At 49.3% G+C, this 21915-nt stretch overlaps 2 protein-coding genes across 2 annotated transcripts in view; both read right to left on the bottom strand.

The window, feature by feature from the left end:
- LOC137907311 (phospholipid phosphatase-related protein type 3-like) overlaps positions 1–1186 on the bottom strand; it is a 4179-nt gene extending 2993 nt beyond the window's left edge. The window contains exons 1-3 of the mRNA XM_068751627.1: positions 1183–1186; positions 426–514; positions 17–202 (exon numbers count right to left, since the gene is read on the bottom strand). Of these exons, the coding sequence (XP_068607728.1) occupies positions 17–202; positions 426–514; positions 1183–1186 (279 nt within the window). The remainder of the gene's footprint in view (positions 1–16; positions 203–425; positions 515–1182) is intronic.
- Positions 1–20819, bottom strand: part of palm1b (paralemmin 1b) — a 27259-nt gene extending 6440 nt beyond the window's left edge. The window contains 3 exon segments of the mRNA XM_068752004.1: positions 1464–1500; positions 2179–2341; positions 20669–20819. Of these exon segments, the coding sequence (XP_068608105.1) occupies positions 1464–1500; positions 2179–2341; positions 20669–20819 (351 nt within the window).
- Positions 20820–21915: the final 1096 nt, after the last annotated feature.

Consider the following 21915-nt stretch of genomic DNA (forward strand, 5'->3'; position numbering starts at 1 on the left):
GGGGGGGGGCACTTACGGACGCCGCTGGACCGGCGAAGGCTAAACTGAGCAGCATCAGGAGGGGGATGAGCTCATCGCCCGTCTCCACGTGGGGCATGGACAGGTCACGGTCGTAGCAACGGAATCCCACCGTCGCCGGGGACAACACATCCGTCAGCTCCAGGAAGTACAGGGACACCAAGGAGGAGAGGACGATGGGGAGCTGCACGCACACACGCACACACGCACACGCACACACGCACACACACACGCACACACACACACACACACACGCACACACACACACACACACGCACACACACACACACACACACACACACACACACACACACACACACACACACACACACACACACACACACACACACACACTGGTTTAAACCGATCATCCAGCCGCTTAGATCAATACATGCAGCCACACATACCTCTACAAAATAAAAGCATGGCAGCAGCGTCATGCTGTCTTTGGGGGGTTTCCTCTCGGGCTGGTTTTTGGGCTTGGACCAGTCACTGCCTGCTGGGACGAGAGAGTAGAGTAGAATAGAGTAGAGTATTATATAATAAAGTAGAGTAGAGTAGAATAAAATAGAATAGAGTAGAATAGAGTGAAATAGAATAGAATAGAATAAAGTAGAGTAGAATAAAATAGAATAGAGTAGAATAGAGTAGAGTATTATATAATAAAGTAGAGTAGAGTAGAATAAAATAGAATAGAGTAGAATAGAGTGAAATAGAATAGAATAGAATAAAGTAGAGTAGAGTGAAATAGAATATAATAAAGTAGAGTAGAGTAGAATAGAATAGAGTAGAGTAGAATAGAGTGAAATAGAATAGAATAGAATAAAGTAGAGTAGAATAAAATAGAATAGAGTAGAATAGAGTAGAGTATTATATAATAAAGTAGAGTAGAGTAGAATAAAATAGAATAGAGTAGAATAGAGTGAAATAGAATAGAATAGAATAGAGTAGAGTAGAGTGAAATAGAATATAATAAAGTAGAGTAGAGTAGAATAAAATAGAGTAGAGTAGAATAGAGTGAAATAGAATAGAATATAATAAAGTAGAGTAGAGTAGAATAGAGTGAAATAGAATAGAATAGAATAGAATAGAATAGAATAAAGTAGAGTAGAGTAGAATAAAATAGAGGGGGGTCTCCCCACTGAAACCAGTTCATCTGAACACACATGAAACTGGGGGGGGTCTCCCCACTGAAACCAGTTCATCTGAACACACATGAAACTGGGGGGGGGGGGGGGGGTCCCCCCACTGAAACCAGTTCATCTGAGATCATTCTATGTGTCTGTGAACTCACCTCTGTCTCGGAGGCTCCGTGAATTCACCGAATCCCGTCGCCCCCTCCCCCCCCGGCGTGGTCGCGCGTGCTGCTCCAGTTTTGCGGTTTGTTTAATCCATGTCTCCGGTGCGCTATTCTGGGCTCACTGGAGGAGGCAGGAGGAGAGGACGCTACTGATGGAGGAGAGTCGCTCCTCTTCTTCCGGACTGTGGAAGGATTCACGTGCGTCCGCCTGGCTCCTCCCACTTCTGCTTTTTCAAACACGAATAAATAATAAATCCCACCAGAGAATGTTTCCTTAGTGTTTTGTTTCCGCTTCTCGGGACGCGCACACGCACAAAGGCACGGGGGCCGCGCCGGGCTGTGGATGAGGAGGAGGGACACGAGGGCGGAGAGGCTGCGCGCTTATAGTGGGGGGAGGAGACACACACGCACACACACGCACACGCCTCTTCCTCGCTAAATTCCTCTATGAAGAGGACAAAGGGCTCGATTCTGGAATGCGCATGTGTGCGTAAAATTGAGTGGGCGGAGTCTGACCGGAGCCAGCCATTCGGACGTGAGGCTCCATCAGACACGCCTGAGCACCGGCAGTCGTTGTCAGGACGGGACGGGGCAGGTGTATGACCGGCGTCCGGATCCCACGTGCACGTCCAAATCGTTTCACCGACTCATCAGTGACCCCGGACATTAACGTCAAACAGTCCGTGACACGTGAGCGTGCACGCGCCGATCGAGAACGGTTCGCTCAAGAAGTGAAAAATTATTTATTTCCTGTCACAGGAATTAATTATTCGTCTTACGTCATAAACTCCTCGTGATGCATTCGAGGACATTCGAGGAAGAGACCGACTGACCTTCATCACGGCTTCACACGCATTCACATATCTGCAGACAGGAAGACCTCCTCCTCCTCCTCCTCCTGAATGGAGTGCCCATTTAGTGCTGTAGTGCTGATCCCGGCTTTGGTTGCCAGGGAGTCTCTGTGGTTCTCTGTGGTTCTCATGGGGTACTCCCGTGCTGCCCTCTTGCGGAGACATGGCGCCGCTACAGTGAACATCAGAAGTTTACAATCGGCATAAATATACACACAAGCAAATGTCTCATCAACTTGTAACTCGGTACACTTATAGATGACACATAGGGCTATAACCGAGGTGACGGACAGGTTGATGTGATTTACGGTGTAGACGTCACATGCGTGCAAAGCTTTATTTTTGCCATATCTCGGGAAGGGAAGGTCGTAGAGAGACGCGGTTGGGACCGGCGTGTTCAGCGTGGCCGAATTATGTCGGGTAGACCAGGTTTCCAAGTCTCTACAACGTACCGTTCTCGCGATAATTCGAAGAAATGAACGGAGTTTGGGACATTTCCGGTTTCCGGTTTCATTCCAGAAATGGCCACAAGATAAAAAACGCTGCCCTCTTGTGGAGACATGGCGCCGCTACAGTGAACATCAGAAGTTTACAATCGGCATAAATATACACACAAGCAAATGTCTCATCAACTTGTAACTCGGTACACTTATAGATGACACATGGGGCTATAACCGAGGTGACGGACAGGTTGATGTGATTTACGGTGTAGACGTCACATGCGTGCAAAGCTTTATTTTTGCCATATCTCGGGAAGGGAAGGTCGTAGAGAGACGCGGTTGGGACCGGCGTGTTCAGCGTGGCCGAATTATGTCGGGTAGACCAGGTTTCCAAGTCTCTACAACGTACCGTTCTCGCGATAATTCGAAGAAATGAACGGAGTTTGGGACATTTCCGGTTTCCGGTTTCATTCCAGAAATGGCCACAAGATAAAAAACGCTGCCCTCTTGTGGAGACATGGCGCCGCTACAGTGAACATCAGAAGTTTACAATCGGCATAAATATACACACAAGCAAATGTCTCATCAACTTGTAACTCGGTACACTTATAGATGACACATGGGGCTATAACCGAGGTGACGGACAGGTTGATGTGATTTACGGTGTAGACGTCACATGCGTGCAAAGCTTTATTTTTGCCATATCTCGGGAAGGGAAGGTCGTAGAGAGACGCGGTTGGGACCGGCGTGTTCAGCGTGGCCGAATTATGTCGGGTAGACCAGGTTTCCAAGTCTCTACAACGTACCGTTCTCGCGATAATTCGAAGAAATGAACGGAGTTTGGGACATTTCCGGTTTCCGGTTTCATTCCAGAAATGGCCACAAGATAAAAAACGCTGCCCTCTTGTGGAGACATGGCGCCGCTACAGTGAACATCAGAAGTTTACAATCGGCATAAATATACACACAAGCAAATGTCTCATCAACTTGTAACTCGGTACACTTATAGATGACACATAGGGCTATAACCGAGGTGACGGACAGGTTGATGTGATTTACGGTGTAGACGTCACATGCGTGCAAAGCTTTATTTTTGCCATATCTCGGGAAGGGAAGGTCGTAGAGAGACGCGGTTGGGACCGGCGTGTTCAGCGTGGCCGAATTATGTCGGGTAGACCAGGTTTCCAAGTCTCTACAACGTACCGTTCTCGCGATAATTCGAAGAAATGAACGGAGTTTGGGACATTTCCGGTTTCCGGTTTCATTCCAGAAATGGCCACAAGATAAAAAACGCTGCCCTCTTGTGGAGACATGGCGCCGCTACAGTGAACATCAGAAGTTTACAATCGGCATAAATATACACACAAGCAAATGTCTCATCAACTTGTAACTCGGTACACTTATAGATGACACATAGGGCTATAACCGAGGTGACGGACAGGTTGATGTGATTTACGGTGTAGACGTCACATGCGTGCAAAGCTTTATTTTTGCCATATCTCGGGAAGGGAAGGTCGTAGAGAGACGCGGTTGGGACCGGCGTGTTCAGCGTGGCCGAATTATGTCGGGTAGACCAGGTTTCCAAGTCTCTACAACGTACCGTTCTCGCGATAATTCGAAGAAATGAACGGAGTTTGGGACATTTCCGGTTTCCGGTTTCATTCCAGAAATGGCCACAAGATAAAAAACGCTGCCCTCTTGTGGAGACATGGCGCCGCTACAGTGAACATCAGAAGTTTACAATCGGCATAAATATACACACAAGCAAATGTCTCATCAACTTGTAACTCGGTACACTTATAGATGACACATAGGGCTATAACCGAGGTGACGGACAGGTTGATGTGATTTACGGTGTAGACGTCACATGCGTGCAAAGCTTTATTTTTGCCATATCTCGGGAAGGGAAGGTCGTAGAGAGACGCGGTTGGGACCGGCGTGTTCAGCGTGGCCGAATTATGTCGGGTAGACCAGGTTTCCAAGTCTCTACAACGTACCGTTCTCGCGATAATTCGAAGAAATGAACGGAGTTTGGGACATTTCCGGTTTCCGGTTTCATTCCAGAAATGGCCACAAGATAAAAAACGCTGCCCTCTTGTGGAGACATGGCGCCGCTACAGTGAACATCAGAAGTTTACAATCGGCATAAATATACACACAAGCAAATGTCTCATCAACTTGTAACTCGGTACACTTATAGATGACACATAGGGCTATAACCGAGGTGACGGACAGGTTGATGTGATTTACGGTGTAGACGTCACATGCGTGCAAAGCTTTATTTTTGCCATATCTCGGGAAGGGAAGGTCGTAGAGAGACGCGGTTGGGACCGGCGTGTTCAGCGTGGCCGAATTATGTCGGGTAGACCAGGTTTCCAAGTCTCTACAACGTACCGTTCTCGCGATAATTCGAAGAAATGAACGGAGTTTGGGACATTTCCGGTTTCCGGTTTCATTCCAGAAATGGCCACAAGATAAAAAACGCTGCCCTCTTGTGGAGACATGGCGCCGCTACAGTGAACATCAGAAGTTTACAATCGGCATAAATATACACACAAGCAAATGTCTCATCAACTTGTAACTCGGTACACTTATAGATGACACATGGGGCTATAACCGAGGTGACGGACAGGTTGATGTGATTTACGGTGTAGACGTCACATGCGTGCAAAGCTTTATTTTTGCCATATCTCGGGAAGGGAAGGTCGTAGAGAGACGCGGTTGGGACCGGCGTGTTCAGCGTGGCCGAATTATGTCGGGTAGACCAGGTTTCCAAGTCTCTACAACGTACCGTTCTCGCGATAATTCGAAGAAATGAACGGAGTTTGGGACATTTCCGGTTTCCGGTTTCATTCCAGAAATGGCCACAAGATAAAAAACGCTGCCCTCTTGTGGAGACATGGCGCCGCTACAGTGAACATCAGAAGTTTACAATCGGCATAAATATACACACAAGCAAATGTCTCATCAACTTGTAACTCGGTACACTTATAGATGACACATGGGGCTATAACCGAGGTGACGGACAGGTTGATGTGATTTACGGTGTAGACGTCACATGCGTGCAAAGCTTTATTTTTGCCATATCTCGGGAAGGGAAGGTCGTAGAGAGACGCGGTTGGGACCGGCGTGTTCAGCGTGGCCGAATTATGTCGGGTAGACCAGGTTTCCAAGTCTCTACAACGTACCGTTCTCGCGATAATTCGAAGAAATGAACGGAGTTTGGGACATTTCCGGTTTCCGGTTTCATTCCAGAAATGGCCACAAGATAAAAAACGCTGCCCTCTTGTGGAGACATGGCGCCGCTACAGTGAACATCAGAAGTTTACAATCGGCATAAATATACACACAAGCAAATGTCTCATCAACTTGTAACTCGGTACACTTATAGATGACACATAGGGCTATAACCGAGGTGACGGACAGGTTGATGTGATTTACGGTGTAGACGTCACATGCGTGCAAAGCTTTATTTTTGCCATATCTCGGGAAGGGAAGGTCGTAGAGAGACGCGGTTGGGACCGGCGTGTTCAGCGTGGCCGAATTATGTCGGGTAGACCAGGTTTCCAAGTCTCTACAACGTACCGTTCTCGCGATAATTCGAAGAAATGAACGGAGTTTGGGACATTTCCGGTTTCCGGTTTCATTCCAGAAATGGCCACAAGATAAAAAACGCTGCCCTCTTGTGGAGACATGGCGCCGCTACAGTGAACATCAGAAGTTTACAATCGGCATAAATATACACACAAGCAAATGTCTCATCAACTTGTAACTCGGTACACTTATAGATGACACATGGGGCTATAACCGAGGTGACGGACAGGTTGATGTGATTTACGGTGTAGACGTCACATGCGTGCAAAGCTTTATTTTTGCCATATCTCGGGAAGGGAAGGTCGTAGAGAGACGCGGTTGGGACCGGCGTGTTCAGCGTGGCCGAATTATGTCGGGTAGACCAGGTTTCCAAGTCTCTACAACGTACCGTTCTCGCGATAATTCGAAGAAATGAACGGAGTTTGGGACATTTCCGGTTTCCGGTTTCATTCCAGAAATGGCCACAAGATAAAAAACGCTGCCCTCTTGTGGAGACATGGCGCCGCTACAGTGAACATCAGAAGTTTACAATCGGCATAAATATACACACAAGCAAATGTCTCATCAACTTGTAACTCGGTACACTTATAGATGACACATAGGGCTATAACCGAGGTGACGGACAGGTTGATGTGATTTACGGTGTAGACGTCACATGCGTGCAAAGCTTTATTTTTGCCATATCTCGGGAAGGGAAGGTCGTAGAGAGACGCGGTTGGGACCGGCGTGTTCAGCGTGGCCGACTTATGTCGGGTAGACCAGGTTTCCAAGTCTCTACAACGTACCGTTCTCGCGATAATTCGAAGAAATGAACGGAGTTTGGGACATTTCCGGTTTCCGGTTTCATTCCAGAAATGGCCACAAGATAAAAAACGCTGCCCTCTTGTGGAGACATGGCGCCGCTACAGTGAACATCAGAAGTTTACAATCGGCATAAATATACACACAAGCAAATGTCTCATCAACTTGTAACTCGGTACACTTATAGATGACACATGGGGCTATAACCGAGGTGACGGACAGGTTGATGTGATTTACGGTGTAGACGTCACATGCGTGCAAAGCTTTATTTTTGCCATATCTCGGGAAGGGAAGGTCGTAGAGAGACGCGGTTGGGACCGGCGTGTTCAGCGTGGCCGAATTATGTCGGGTAGACCAGGTTTCCAAGTCTCTACAACGTACCGTTCTCGCGATAATTCGAAGAAATGAACGGAGTTTGGGACATTTCCGGTTTCCGGTTTCATTCCAGAAATGGCCACAAGATAAAAAACGCTGCCCTCTTGTGGAGACATGGCGCCGCTACAGTGAACATCAGAAGTTTACAATCGGCATAAATATACACACAAGCAAATGTCTCATCAACTTGTAACTCGGTACACTTATAGATGACACATGGGGCTATAACCGAGGTGACGGACAGGTTGATGTGATTTACGGTGTAGACGTCACATGCGTGCAAAGCTTTATTTTTGCCATATCTCGGGAAGGGAAGGTCGTAGAGAGACGCGGTTGGGACCGGCGTGTTCAGCGTGGCCGAATTATGTCGGGTAGACCAGGTTTCCAAGTCTCTACAACGTACCGTTCTCGCGATAATTCGAAGAAATGAACGGGGTTTGGGACATTTCCGGTTTCCGGTTTCATTCCAGAAATGGCCACAAGATAAAAAACGCTGCCCTCTTGTGGAGACATGGCGCCGCTACAGCGAACATCAGAAGTTTACAATCGGCATAAATATACACACAAGCAAATGTCTCATCAACTTGTAACTCGGTACACTTATAGATGACACATAGGGCTATAACCGAGGTGACGGACAGGTTGATGTGATTTACGGTGTAGACGTCACATGCGTGCAAAGCTTTATTTTTGCCATATCTCGGGAAGGGAAGGTCGTAGAGAGACGCGGTTGGGACCGGCGTGTTCAGCGTGGCCGAATTATGTCGGGTAGACCAGGTTTCCAAGTCTCTACAACGTACCGTTCCCGCGATAATTCGAAGAAATGAACGGAGTTTGGGACATTTCCGGTTTCCGGTTTCATTCCAGAAATGGCCACAAGATAAAAAACGCTGCCCTCTTGTGGAGACATGGCGCCGCTACAGTGAACATCAGAAGTTTACAATCGGCATAAATATACACACAAGCAAATGTCTCATCAACTTGTAACTCGGTACACTTATAGATGACACATAGGGCTATAACCGAGGTGACGGACAGGTTGATGTGATTTACGGTGTAGACGTCACATGCGTGCAAAGCTTTATTTTTGCCATATCTCGGGAAGGGAAGGTCGTAGAGAGACGCGGTTGGGACCGGCGTGTTCAGCGTGGCCGAATTATGTCGGGTAGACCAGGTCTCTACAACGTACCGTTCTCGCGATATTTCTATTTCAAATGTTTGGAACATTTCTGGTGTTACTCGTTCCGAGGCGGGGTTTTATTCCACAAGTGACCACAAGAGGGCAGCATGTGGCCGCTTCTGCGAGCAGCAGGAGTGTTTCACTTAATAAATATGGACATATATGCATTAAAGGGTGGACCTCCATCTCACCACCAAATTTCATCCGGATCAGATCCGGAATGGAGGAGGAGTCAGTCATAAATCATTTTTGACTGAAGGATGTCATCTTTCTCTCTCGCCTGGAATGAATTTGACTTATTGCAGGAAATGTGAGCTACTTCAGTCCTACAGGAAACGGACATATTTTGTGCCCCCCGAAATCCCCCCCCCCCCAAAAAAAGATTTAAAATAAATAAATATATACATAATAAAATCAGAATGACTATATTGTATTTATGTCTATGTGGGCTCGGTGGACTTGTTTGGGGAGGCGTTCCGCAGCAACAACCGTCATTTTATTTCAACACACTTCCATCACACATGCAGACATTTCAGTCAGTCAGCCATTAGCAGCAATGATTGGTACCACCTGGGCTGGGTCGGCCCCGCCCCATGCCACCTGTCTGTCATTGTCTCATCACTCCTCTGTCTATTTAGTGTCAGGGATTCCTCGCGCCTGATCCAGCATTTCCTTTTTACCGTCATCTCCTTACAGCTTTTGTGTTTTGTGTTGTTTGAAATTAGAAATGTTCTATACCGAGACACACGTTTTATTCTAAAAAGAATTCTTTTTATTAAGGACATGAAAAGGATGATGTATAAATGAACAGGCATTTTCGGATTAAAAGGTGAATGAAGGTGGCTACAAAGGATCATGAAACTATAATAACAGCAAGGATAAAGTGAAAGCGATGGGAAAGTCCAAAGTTAACGGTGTCAGGTTGAAAGGTTGATTAAATATCCTCAACAGCAGAGTGCCCTGGTTCTGCACAGGGTAGTTCTTCATCACTGTGCTCTTCACCTCGAGGAAGTGAAAGCAAACACTCCTGTGGGTCACGTGACATTTATGGATAATGTGTAAAAACAGGCAGGACCACTGGGCGCCGGGGGGCCGGTATACTTCCCCACCGCAGCTCGAGGTGTGTGTCCAGAAGAAGCTCTGAACCTTTGAGGGTCTTTAGCAGCAAAGCAGTGGGTGGCATCTTCAACGCCTCTGATGGACAGGGGGGGGGAGAGCTGCGGGAGACAGGTTGCTTTGGTAACGCTCTCGTACCACACAGACGTTCTCCACCTAAAAGCCGCTACAGATGTGGTTGGAGATCCGCTGTGCGGGGGGGGAGGATTGGAAGCAGCTAACTAAGACGGCTTGAAAGAGGAAGAGTGCAGCAAAGCACTGCCAAGAGCATATTTCCATCTTTCTTAAAAGCGTCTGTTAAATGGAAAACAAATGTGCGATTGATGTGTTCAAATGGGCGATGACGACAGACGAAAGTGGAGCGAGGCCATCTCTAAACACTCGCTCTGAGATCCGACCGGGACGCAGTGTGCGCTTCGGGAAGCGAGAGTGAACTCGTAGGAAGTCGATGCGACGTTGCTTTGAGGGTGAACTCGGCAGACTTTGTCCAAAGCTTGTGATTGAAAAAGCAACAGATATAAATGTGAGTGAGACGAGGAAGATTTTGGTTGTGTAGCCAACCTCACCGAAGACGCACTTCAGGAACCTTGAATGCATAAATACACAAAGTGACTGATGAAATCCAGAAGATGCTAAAGAAGTGAAATTCCGTGAGCGTAATGTGGTTCGATAAGGTTACATAATGGGGGCGTGTCCTTCCGTCCTCCTGCCTCAGTTTCACCTTCTTGAGGCCTGCCTGTCAACAAGCCCCCCCCCCCCGCTGCCTTTTGCATCTCTGTTGTTATGTTGTGTGTAACCGCCTCATTATAAATGATGGCTCAGATTATCATCCCAAATGAGAGCAGTGCTCATTCTGTCTGCTTCCGTGTCCTTTATACGGCATAAAAAATATTCTCATCAAGTTGGATTTTTGTGAAGTAAAACCAGAGGACAACAGTTTCTCCTCAGTTTACGTCTGCGCCCCTTAAAGAAGCGAGATCAGTCGCGATACCCAGATGTATTTATGGGGCACTTGTCCTCCTCTTGAAGCGCTCGGAGTGGAAGTTGCATGAAAAGGCCTACTTTAAAAGGACCTGGGACGCTTGGCTCTCCTAACAGCTGCCCAGCTGTGGCCTTGTTGCCTACCCCACCAGTGCTGGCAGCACTAACAGAAGGAACCGTTCTCAGGGTTCTCAGGGTTCTCAGGGCGATGCGAGGGTCCGTTTGAATCTCTACCCGCTCGTTCTCATAAAATAAATGCTGAAACCTTCTGTCTGGCCCTGAAAGACAAGGGCGTGGTCTCCAAAGCCATGCAGGAAGCAGTGTGCATGTGATGGAGGAATGCACGGTGCATGTAGGGGGCGTGGTCTCCAAAGCCATGCAGGAAGCAGTGTGCATGTGATGGAGGAATGCACGGTGCATGTAGGGGGCGTGGTCTCCAAAGCCATGCAGGAAGCAGTGTGCCTGTGATGGAGGAATGCACGGTGCATGTAGGGGGCGTGGTCTCCAAAGCCATGCAGGAAGCAGTGTGCATGTGATGGAGGAATGCACGGTGCATGTAGGGGGCGTGGTCTCCAAAGCCATGCAGGAAGCAGTGCACATGTGATGGAGGAATGCACGGTGCATGTAGGGGGCGTGGTCTCCAAAGCCATGCAGGAAGCAGTGTGCATGTGATGGAGGAATTGTTCCTGCGTCTGTGCAGAGCAACATGGCAGCTCGCTGTGAGGCACGCAGGGACTGTTTAAGTGTGTGGCTTTCTGGAAGTCTTATTTTAGCAGTAATCCGTTTACGGCTCGGGGCATGAAGGGGGGCGGGATTAGTGTTTGTAAGACGTGGACTGACACCTGCTGATCAGAGGGAGTTGCCTTTAGACGCACCTGAGTGTGCAGGTGGCCGTTTGACGATCCTTAAAAGAAAAGGGCGTCGGTATTCCCTGCACCGCCCCCTCGTGCAAGAAGCTTCCTCGACTTCAACTGCAGACGCGTTTATAACTGAGCATGAAAGGAAATATAAGGGGGGGGGCAATGTGGCTGAAACACATCCCTACAAAACATCTGTCAGCCCCATTGGTTGCTAGGCAACAACTCCCTTCACCTCTCTTGTCTTTGATTTATATATATCTTTTTATTTTTCCTTGCACACACCCTGTAAAAGAAAACCACGGTTCCCTGGGGGAGGGGTATTGTTCCTACTTTAGCAAGACAGGAAGCGTTAGCTGGCGCGGCGTGGACACGGTTAGCACCGGGGCTAACAGCGTTTCCTCCGTTTCATAGAGATGAAACAGCCAGAAGAAATCAGGAATGGAATTATTCAAAAGCAACTCAGTCCAAACGGCGGAGAAGAGCTGGAGCAGACCGTCCAAAGAAAAAGAACCCCCCCCGGATCAGCGTCCACATTAGCAGCTCCACAAACAAAGTGGGTTCGACAACAACCTGAGCCAATCAGCCAATGAGGAGCAGCTGAGCCGACACCTGGTGGAATCAGCTGACGTGAGGCAGGTGTGCAGAAACAGGAAATCTGATTCAACGCCTGGAGTCACCAGTTCCGCACGGATCCAGTACGGATCCAGTACGGATCCAGCATGGATCCAGTATGGATCCAGTCCGTCTATTCGACACCGTGTTGCTGCTTCCCCGGCGTCCTTCATTGCAGATCCAATAGAACTGCTACGATGCAGACAAAGAGAAAAGATGTTATTTGTTGTTGCTGGGTCAGTGAGCAGCATCGTTCTGATCCAGTCGGGTGCCGTGCTGTGGGGGCAGTATGGGGTCCGGTCCCAGGAAGTCCGGATAATGCCTGGACGTGTTCTCTCCTCGCAGCCGTCGACCACCGGACTTTGTTTCTACTCACGGCTCTGAAAATGTCTGCTGCAAGAAACGTTTGAATAATGCAGAGACTTCCTGTCCGCTGCTCGTTCTGGTAATCTTCATCACATGATGTGAAACAAGTTTGACGGGAAAACGCTCCAGAACCTCAGGAGTTGTTCTTCCCATGAATTTCTAATAAAACAGCAAATTGCCAAAGGAAACATTTTGCAGGAGAAGCAAACGAAGACGTGATGCAAGTGGAAAACGCTGCTTCTCGACCTTTGGTGTTTGCCCTTCCGTGGTAACCGGAAGAGCAAACACCAAACCGGAGCCGGAAAGCAGGCTCCCGTTCGTCTGTGCGTGTTGCTCGTTATCTCGGGAAGATGTTCTCCATCAGCTAAAACGAGTTCCAGATGAAGACGAGTTCGAGATGAAGACGAGTTCGAGATGAAGACGAGTCCCGGATGAAGACGAGTCCCAGATGAAGACGAGTTCCAGATGAAGACGAGTTCCAGATGAAGACGAGTTCCGGATGAAGACGAGTTCCGGATGAAGACGAGTTCGAGATGAAGACGAGTCCCGGATGAAGACGAGTCCCAGATGAAGACGAGTTCCAGATGAAGACCTACTGGCATCCCGGTGGTCTCTGCTCAGATGAAAGGCTGAAGCAGGTGGTGGACGTCTGTTGATGTAGGAGCAGGAACGTCATGGAGAATGTTCCGGATGGGATGAATGTCAGGGAGTGAAAAGCAGCAAAGCAAGCCGAGATAGAAGAAGAGACCCGGAAGGGGGTTCACGTCCTCCTCGTCTTCTCGTCATTTGTCTAGCGGTGTGTCTGGAGGAAGGACAACATCATCCTGCCACGCCCACTTCCCCGCCTCCACATCTCCACGCTGCAATCAGCTGATTCCTGTCACCTGTGCTCCCTCCGCCAGCTGCAGCGCATCACCGATTCGGGTCAGGACCGTGTCTGTCCCGACCCGGGATTCAAAGCCGCAACCATGGCCGTCAGCGCTGGTTTCTGTCCCCTCTTTCCTTTCGTCTTTCTTTCATTCTTCTTCTTCTGTGCGCTGCTGACTCCAGGAAGTGCGTTGTCAATGGGATCCATAGAATATGCCTGACCCGGCCCAGCTGGGCTTCTGCGGCCCATCCACAGTCGTCTTGGAGAGGGACAGCCACGGCCAGAACCGCTCGTTCTCCTGCAGCCACGGCCAGAACCGCTCGTTCTCCTGCAGCCACGGCCAGAACCGCTCGTTCTCCTGCAGCCACGGCCAGAACCGCTCGTTCTCCTGCAGCCACGGCCAGAACCGCTCGTTCTCCTGCAGCCACGGCCAGAACCGCTCGTTCTCCTGCAGCGCTCCTTTGACTCGGCCTGGCCTGCAGCTCAAACCAGTGGTGGCACTGCTGATGAAGAGTGTGTGTGTGTGTGTGTGTGCGTGTGTGGACTGTGTGATTGGCTGTCAAACAGAAGCAAAAGCATTTCTTTGTTTCGTTTGGCTCTATGGTGTCCCCGCTGCTGTCGTGCTCTTTGACCCCTCTGTTCCCTCTGTCCTCTGTCCTCTGTCCTCTGTGACGCTCCCATCATGGACTTGCTGTGTAAACGTGTCTTTACAGCGAATAATGAGTGTCTTTTATTTAAATTCAACCCCATGTCGTAATGTTCATCCCACACTTGAATGTGAAAGTCCGAACACGCAGCTAAACTGGAATAGTCTGACGCCTTCCCGCTTGTCCTACTTTATTGATTAGGCGTTGCTCTCCGGCTCCAGCCTCAGCCACCAGGGATCGATGGACAGAGCGATGGATGCATTGACCAATTATTTAATTCGTCATTTTTGCAGACAGAGCAAAAAAATGTAATGATGATTTAAGAGATTCTATTCGCTCTCGGGAGGAAACGCTGCAGCGCCACGGCTACGACGGAGGATCACAGCGTTTGATTGGTCCGTCAGGATGTACCAAAACACTCAGCTGCATGCTACATGTGATACTATAAGTATACCCAGTGCGTACTACAGTGTGTAATCACACGATCAACCACAGCCTGTGGTTTTTTTCAACTATGAAGGCAAAATAAAATCCTCCACTTCTTCACCGTACAGTTGTGGGAGAGAACTTTACAACAAACGAGAGCACGTCGGTGAAAACCTTTCCTTGAATGGATTTATTTAGAGGGGTCAAATGGCGAGCTGCTCCGCTTTGCTCCAGTATCAACCTCCCGGGCGACAAAGTAGATGTTAGTGGATTCCCAAATGGCATCTTGAGGTGGGATACAGTTACCGTTGGTTACGGATCGCCCTCTGAGCCGGGTGTATGAGGGCATGGATGTGGGTAAGGCAGTAAGCCGAACTTGAGTCTTTGTTGTTAAGCCAAAGAGAAAACAGAAAGACCTTTGTGCTTCTGTTCAGGCTGCTTTAAACGCATGTAGAAAACCACACTGTAAATGTGTATATATGAATATGAGCTTATAGCAGGGGAGACTGTTTACAGGAAAAAGCAGTGGAACGAGAGGTTTGAGTAAAGAAGCAACCATTTGGCTGTTTGCTCATTTGTATGTGTTTTTGCCCCTTGTGGCTGAAACACGGACTAGCGCTGAGCGCTAGCACGGGACAAGCAGCTGCAGCAGAGAATCCTTCATGTTTAAAAGCTATGAAACACCGATGCTCCATACGCAGTCCGCTAGCCGAAAGAATCAGAGACGCCGTGACTCAACGAAGGAGAGCAGCATCTAAAGAATCAGAGACGCCGTGACTCAACGAAGGAGAGCAGCATCTAAAGAATCAGAGACGCCGTGACTCAACGAAGGAGAGCAGCATCTAAAGAATCATAAGACGCTGTGACTCAACGAAGGAGAGCAGCATCTAAAGAATCAGAGACGCCGTGACTCAACGAAGGAGAGCAGCATCTAAAGAATCAGAGACGCCGTGACTCAACGAAGGAGAGCAGCATCTAAAGAATCAGAGACGCCGTGACTCAACGAAGGAGAGCAGCATCTAAAGTCATGACGGGATGTACGCATCCATCCGTCCATCCTCTTGTAGACGGCACGACCACAATCGTCTCGTCTGCAGGCGCCCTGAATACGGCACCAGTGCATCGTGGGGCGTGGCACTTACGCGTTTATTTATCATGAATCTATCACTTCCTGGGGTGCGGGTCTCATCACAGTGTGTGCGTGTGTGTGTGTGTGTGGGGGGGGGGGGGGTATTTTCTTGGAACAAATCCGAACAGATTTTTGGTGGGGGTGGGGTTCACCCTGGAAAAGTTGCCAGTTCATTGCAGCTTCACTTAGAAACTACTGTGTCCTATTATTGACCCGATGACATCATCATCATCACCCTCAGGCAGAGACGGGGACTTCCTGTACTTCCTGTTCACACTTCCTGTACATCGCGGCGCTGTGCCCCGTGTAGCCGGACACGCGTGTTGACAGTAGCCGCTAACATTCAGGTCACATTCCAGATAAGCAGGAAGACGTTACCACGGTGACACTGGCCTCCATCAAGTCTGAAGGGAGACGGAGGCAGAAAATGTAGAAAGAGTTTGGATCCCTTCACTGAATCAGAACATTCCGGAAAGTCAAACTCTAGCGTGGAAAGTGATGGTGAAATAAATGCCTAAAAATCATTGATGGATACTGAGGTCAGAGAAAAGGGAAAGATGATCATGAGGTCATCTTTCATCGTTGAACATGGCAACCCAGCTCAGACGAGACCAGGGCCTTCCCCCCACCCTCTAATCCAGCCGTTAGAGACAGGGCCAGAGACATGGAACAGATGTTCCATAGATGGAAGTGGCCGGGATGCTATTCCGAATATCTCCGAGGAGGACAAGCGGAGAAAAGGAGCCGTCGCCCTGCTGGAACACGGACTCAGGTCAAACAGTCCTCTTCCATAATTCATGGGGCTTGTTTTATGCACCAGAGGCTGCCAGATGGGTGGGGATTGCTACTCGAGGGGTCATTGAGTATTTCCCCCAAATGATTTGAAGGATGCGTATACCGGCGTATGGCGTTTTTTTACCCAGACTGTGTACCATGAGTACGCCGCAGCATTCCAAGTTGAAATGCTGTGAGATGATTTGATCCTTTTTCCAGCTTCCTCCATCATTGATGTTTCCTCCCCAGGTTAGCTGTGGACCCCCCACCCCTCAACACACGCGTGTCTTGGAGGTTTGCACCGGTGATGGTTGAAACATCAAATATATCAAATGTCACATTGGCCCATCTGTTTTGATGGGTCGAGGTTTTACTGGTTTGGAACCAGGGCTCGGTCCAGACAGCTGACGTTTGGAAGTCGTGTCCGGCAGTACGAACACTTTCATGTGCTGCTTATTGTCCATTATTGTTCTGGAAAAGGCACAAAATCTCACCTAGCCTGACCCCCCACAGACCTATGCAGAACATTAATACTGGGCACCCCGTACCTACATGGGGGATGCCCCTCTGACATCACCCCGGCGTGGGAGGGGCAGCAACAATCCTCCGTTGATCCCTAAACTATCATCAGATCTATTCCTGCTGCTCGGTGGGATCGGACTTCTCCGAGGAGCGCTGAAAACGGGATCGTTTTACACACACACCTGTTCCTCGACGTCACTCCTCTACACGCCCGTCGCACTTAATCGCTGATTGGCACACTCGCAGGTCCAGTTTCAGGATCTTAGGACGCACACACGCTTTTGGACACACCGATTCACACACTCATAGGGACTGTCCTGCTCTAAACCTCTGACCTCTCTCTCACACACACGATGACTGCGATAGCAGCCCAATGGTCGTGCTTCCGCGGGGCGGGGCGCTGATGAGAGCAACAGTCCTGCAGCTATCTTTGGATTTCCCTCTAAATGTTGTCTCAACAAAATGACTTCAGAATGTGCAAAGCATCCGGCTGCACTTTGTGTGCAGTTTGTTTGTGCTGCACCGGAGCGTCTGAAGCTTCGTGGCTCCGACTGAACGGGAGGGAACGAGAGAAGCCGTACGGCGATAAACATGCCAGCCCACCTGGAGCTACAGGCCAGGTCTTCATCCAGGTGGAGGTAAATCACAAAGTCAGTGAAGACGTGCTTCCACCGCTCGTTTGCTCTTCCCTGATTCTACTTTTCTACTTTTCTCTTCAACACTGGAGCTGCTGCTGCTTCCGACCATCAGGGTATCTTTGTGAAGATAGATCCAGATTTTGTTGCCTTCATCACGCAGCGACCTTCTCCTCGGGGGTTTAAAGGTCCTACGCCGGCCCGAGGACGGGGAGTGACTGGCAGCCAATGGTAACAGCGAGGGGAGTGCCGAGGAGCGCCACAGAAAAGTGGAATGGAGCTGAGAGAGAGGAGGAAGAGGAGGGGCACGAAAGGAAAGCGTCCACCAGCACAAACCCCTCTGAAACAGAAACATCCATTTAACAGCGAAAACAAGCCCCCCCCCCCCCCCAAGTTCCAACGAGGGCCAGGATGTTCCCCTCAAGCCGCACTTGAGACGGGCCGAGGGCCAAAAGCCTGAATACATAGAGCCCTCTCTCTCTCTCTCTCTCTCTCTGTCATCGTCCAGCGCTGCCCTCCCACCCAGAACGAGTGGCTTCGATACCCCCCAAAAGCTGGCCACGCCCGCCCGCCTACCCGAAGGGTGTGGCAAAGACAGAGGGAGGAGCCTGTCCGTCACTCAGTTGAGATGCTGTGAGCGGCGTGCAGCCGCATCAACAGGAACTGGGGGCTCAATCTGTCCCGCTCCACTTCCTGCAGCAACTTAAAGGACATTTGTGCCGACATCGGTTGACCCTACCTCCTGGATAGAAACCTTTATGCTACACACCGAACTGAATACCTATATAATGGCTCTAATTTAGCATGTGGGGGGGAAACCAGCGCTTCCTGTTAGCATCTAGTGGAAAGCAGGAAGTCATCCTCAGATGACTTGCATTGTCATTCATAGGTGGTGATGCTTGTCGCCATGGTAACAAAAATGAACAGAGTCAGTTTGGTGAGGTGAAGGCAACAAGCCTACTTACGCATCACTTGACTCGCATTCAGGTGAAGTGATGACACCTCATCCTAAAGGCGGCGCCTGGAAGCTCTGAAATGATCCTTTGCTCAGACACTCACGGTCTCCTGATACATCGGAGCCAGTAATCTAGTTCAGATAGTAAAAATGATCCTTTCAGACATTCACGGTCTCCTGATACATCGGAGCCAGTAATCTAGTTCAGATGGTAAACACAAGCATGAAGCACAAAGGCGGGCTCGTCTCTGGCCACGTGGACTTCATCCAGCAACCTCAGGGACAGGAAACAGCATCAGAACACGTTTATTGAAACAATATAGTGATGGTGGAATGTTGGTGAATTCATCCCGATGAAGACGAGGACAATGCAACACACGGGCTATGCATGAAATAGAAAAACACTTCCTTCCACGTTTCTGTGTTAGAAATATATTTTGTGTCGTAGCGAAGAGCCTGAAGCAGAAGGTAAAATGAAATGTGACACAATGAAAATCACTTTCTCTGTGAGACTCGTACACAGGCTCACACGGCTATAAAACTCTACTTGTGTACATTGGAAACGTAAAAGAATCAAGAATCAAGAATCAAGAAAGAATCAAGAAATCTTTAATGTCATTCATACACTCTCATGCACAAACGAAAAACAGCACTCAGGTCCCAGCTCGAGGCGCGCAACACACATTCATTCAACTAAAAGTAAATATATACACAAAATTAAAAAGTGACAAGTGGCAAAGTGACAGTGATTGCACAAAGTGACAGTGATTGCACGATCCCCGTTTGGGTCCAACACGGAAGCAGTGCATTTGGCCTCCGAGTTATCCTCTGTTCACAACCCTCACAGCATCAGGGAAGAAACTGTTTTTGAACCTGGTGGTTCTGGCCCTGATGCTGCGCAGCCTCCTCCCAGATGGGAGGGGGGAAAATAGTCCGTGTGCAGGGTGGGTGGGGTCCTTCATGATGCAGGTTGCCTTTTTCCTGCACCTCCTGCTGTAAATGTCACTCACGGTGGGTAGGCTGCTCTCCGAAGTCCTTTGGGCCGATTTAACCACCCGCTGCAGGGCCTTCCTGTCTGCAGCAGAGCAGCTGCCGTACCACACCGTGATGCAGGATGAGAGGACACTCTCCACCGCACACCTGTAGAAGGACGCCAGGACAGGGGAGCCCATACCTGCTCGCCTCAGCCTCCTCAGAAAGTAGAGGCGCTGGTGGGCCTTCTTCACTAAGGCGGCTGAGTTAGTCCTCCATGTCAGGTCGCTAGCGATGTGCACGCCCAGGTACCTGATGCTCTGGACCACCTCGACAGCCGCTCCTCCGATGTGGAGGGGAGGGGGGGTGTAGCCTCCTTTCCTGTAATCCACAATCATCTCCTTTGTTTTCTTCACATTGATGCAGAGGTTATTATCTCTGCACCACCGCACCAGATGTTCCACCTCCTGCATGTACTCCGACTCGTCGTTGTTGAGGATGCGTCCCACCACTGCTGTGTCGTCTGCGAACTTGACGATATGACTGCTCGGGTACTTGGCTTTGCAGTCATACGTCAGCAGGGTGAACAGCAGAGGGCTCAGAACGCATCCTTGAGGGGAGCCGGTGTTGAGGATGATGGGGGCGGAGGAGATGTTGCGGATTCTCACAGTCTGCGGCCTGTTCGTCAGGAAGTCCAGAACCCAGTTGCACATCGATGGGCTCAGCCCCAGTGTCACCAGTTTGTTGACCAGAGTCTGCGGGATGATGGTGTTAAATGCCGAGCTGAAGTCCAGAAACAGCAGCCTGGCATAAGCATCTCTGGTCTCCAGGTGACTCAGGGCCTCGTGAACCACTGAAGCGATCGCATCGTCGGTGGAGCGGTTCCTTCGGTACGCGTACTGATGGGGGTCCACGCTGTCATCGACGCTGTCCTTAATGTGCCCCATCACCAGCCGCTCAAAGCACTTCATGACTATCGGAGTCAGAGCAACCGGCCGATAGTCGTTCAGGCATGAAACGGTGGAGGTCTTGGGGACAGGGATGATGGTGGCTGTCTTCAGACACGTCGGCACTGAGCCCTGGGACAATGAGGTGTTGAAGATGTCGGTCAACACCTCGAAGAGCTGATCGGCACAGTCCCTCAGAACCCGGCCCGGGATGTTGTCTGGGCCTGCAGCCTTGCGGGGGTTGATCTTCCGCAGGGACCTCATCACATCCTCAGCAGCCAGACTGAGGGGCAGCTCACCTGGTGGAAGCGTGAGCTTTGTGCAGGGTGACGTGTTGGAGGCCTCAAAGCGTGCGTAGAAGGTGTTAAGGGCATCCGGAAGAGACGGGTCCCTGGGGCACTCCATGACTCTCTTTTTGTAGTCCGTGATGGTACTGATGCCCTTCCACATGCTCCGGGGGTCGTTGGAAGCAAAATGACCCTCTATTCTCCGAGCATAGGAGGCTTTGGCCCTCTTTACCCCCGATATCAAGCTTCTCCTCGCCGCTCTGAGTGCTGGAGCATCACCAGACCTGAATGCTGAGTCCCGGGCTTTCAGGAGAGAGCGAACTTCACCGTTCAGCCATGGTTTCTGGTTGGGGTGAATAGTGACTGTTCTGGTGGTGGTCACATCCTCAACGCACAGTCGGCGTGCGTTGGATATTTCAAATGACAAATTAAGCCGTTCTACCGGCATGAGCAAAGGAGAATGGGATAAAAAAAAGCACCTGGAAGGTAAAATATAGAACCCGCATTACGTCTCTGAAAGGAAAGCTGCAACCCCGACGGTGTGTGGGGGGGGGGGGGCTGAAACTCCCCCCGGATCTTCTTTTTATTGATCACAAGGGAGAATAAATGATCCATATCTGAAACGATGTGTGACTGAGTGCTGAGGCGACGGAAAGGAAACACTGCTATGAATAAAAGCCTAACCCGAAAAAGCCTTTAATGTCCGTCTCAGGCCTTTGACAAATCCATCCAAGCCGACTGGCTTCGTGTTCGTGCTAGGTGGCTAGGCTAACTGAGGCTTGTTGCTATCACGTCACGTCACATTTTGCCAGACTGACATATGAAAGTTCACACCAAATACGTCTTGTTTGTGTGATGCTGAAGAAAACCTAAAAGCAGAAGGGTGTTAGCTCGATGCCCTCAGATAGGCTCAAACACTCACCATAGAGAAAGCTTTTACCCAACATAGAAGAATCAATCAAACATCTTTACGCCTTTCTGACTCTTTTGTTCACTCACAAAAAACGGTTATTTAGATAACCTGCTTTCTTTATTTTCTTTGTTCTTTTGGTAATCATACATTCAAAATGCTAAATCAATTGATCAATCTCCTTTTTGTTCGATAAATCATATATTCCAGGCACTTCAATCGATTTCGGCCAAAACAGCAGTGTCCTGAAAACCAAAATTGTAAAAGGTCTAATCTTTCACTCTACAAATAAACGAATCTCCCAGCGTTAGCACTGTGACTAAATACTAACATTCGGTAGTACATGTAC

This window comes from Brachionichthys hirsutus, chromosome 18, assembly GCF_040956055.1.
Source record: "Brachionichthys hirsutus isolate HB-005 chromosome 18, CSIRO-AGI_Bhir_v1, whole genome shotgun sequence".
Taxonomy (NCBI): Eukaryota; Metazoa; Chordata; class Actinopteri; order Lophiiformes; family Brachionichthyidae; genus Brachionichthys; species Brachionichthys hirsutus.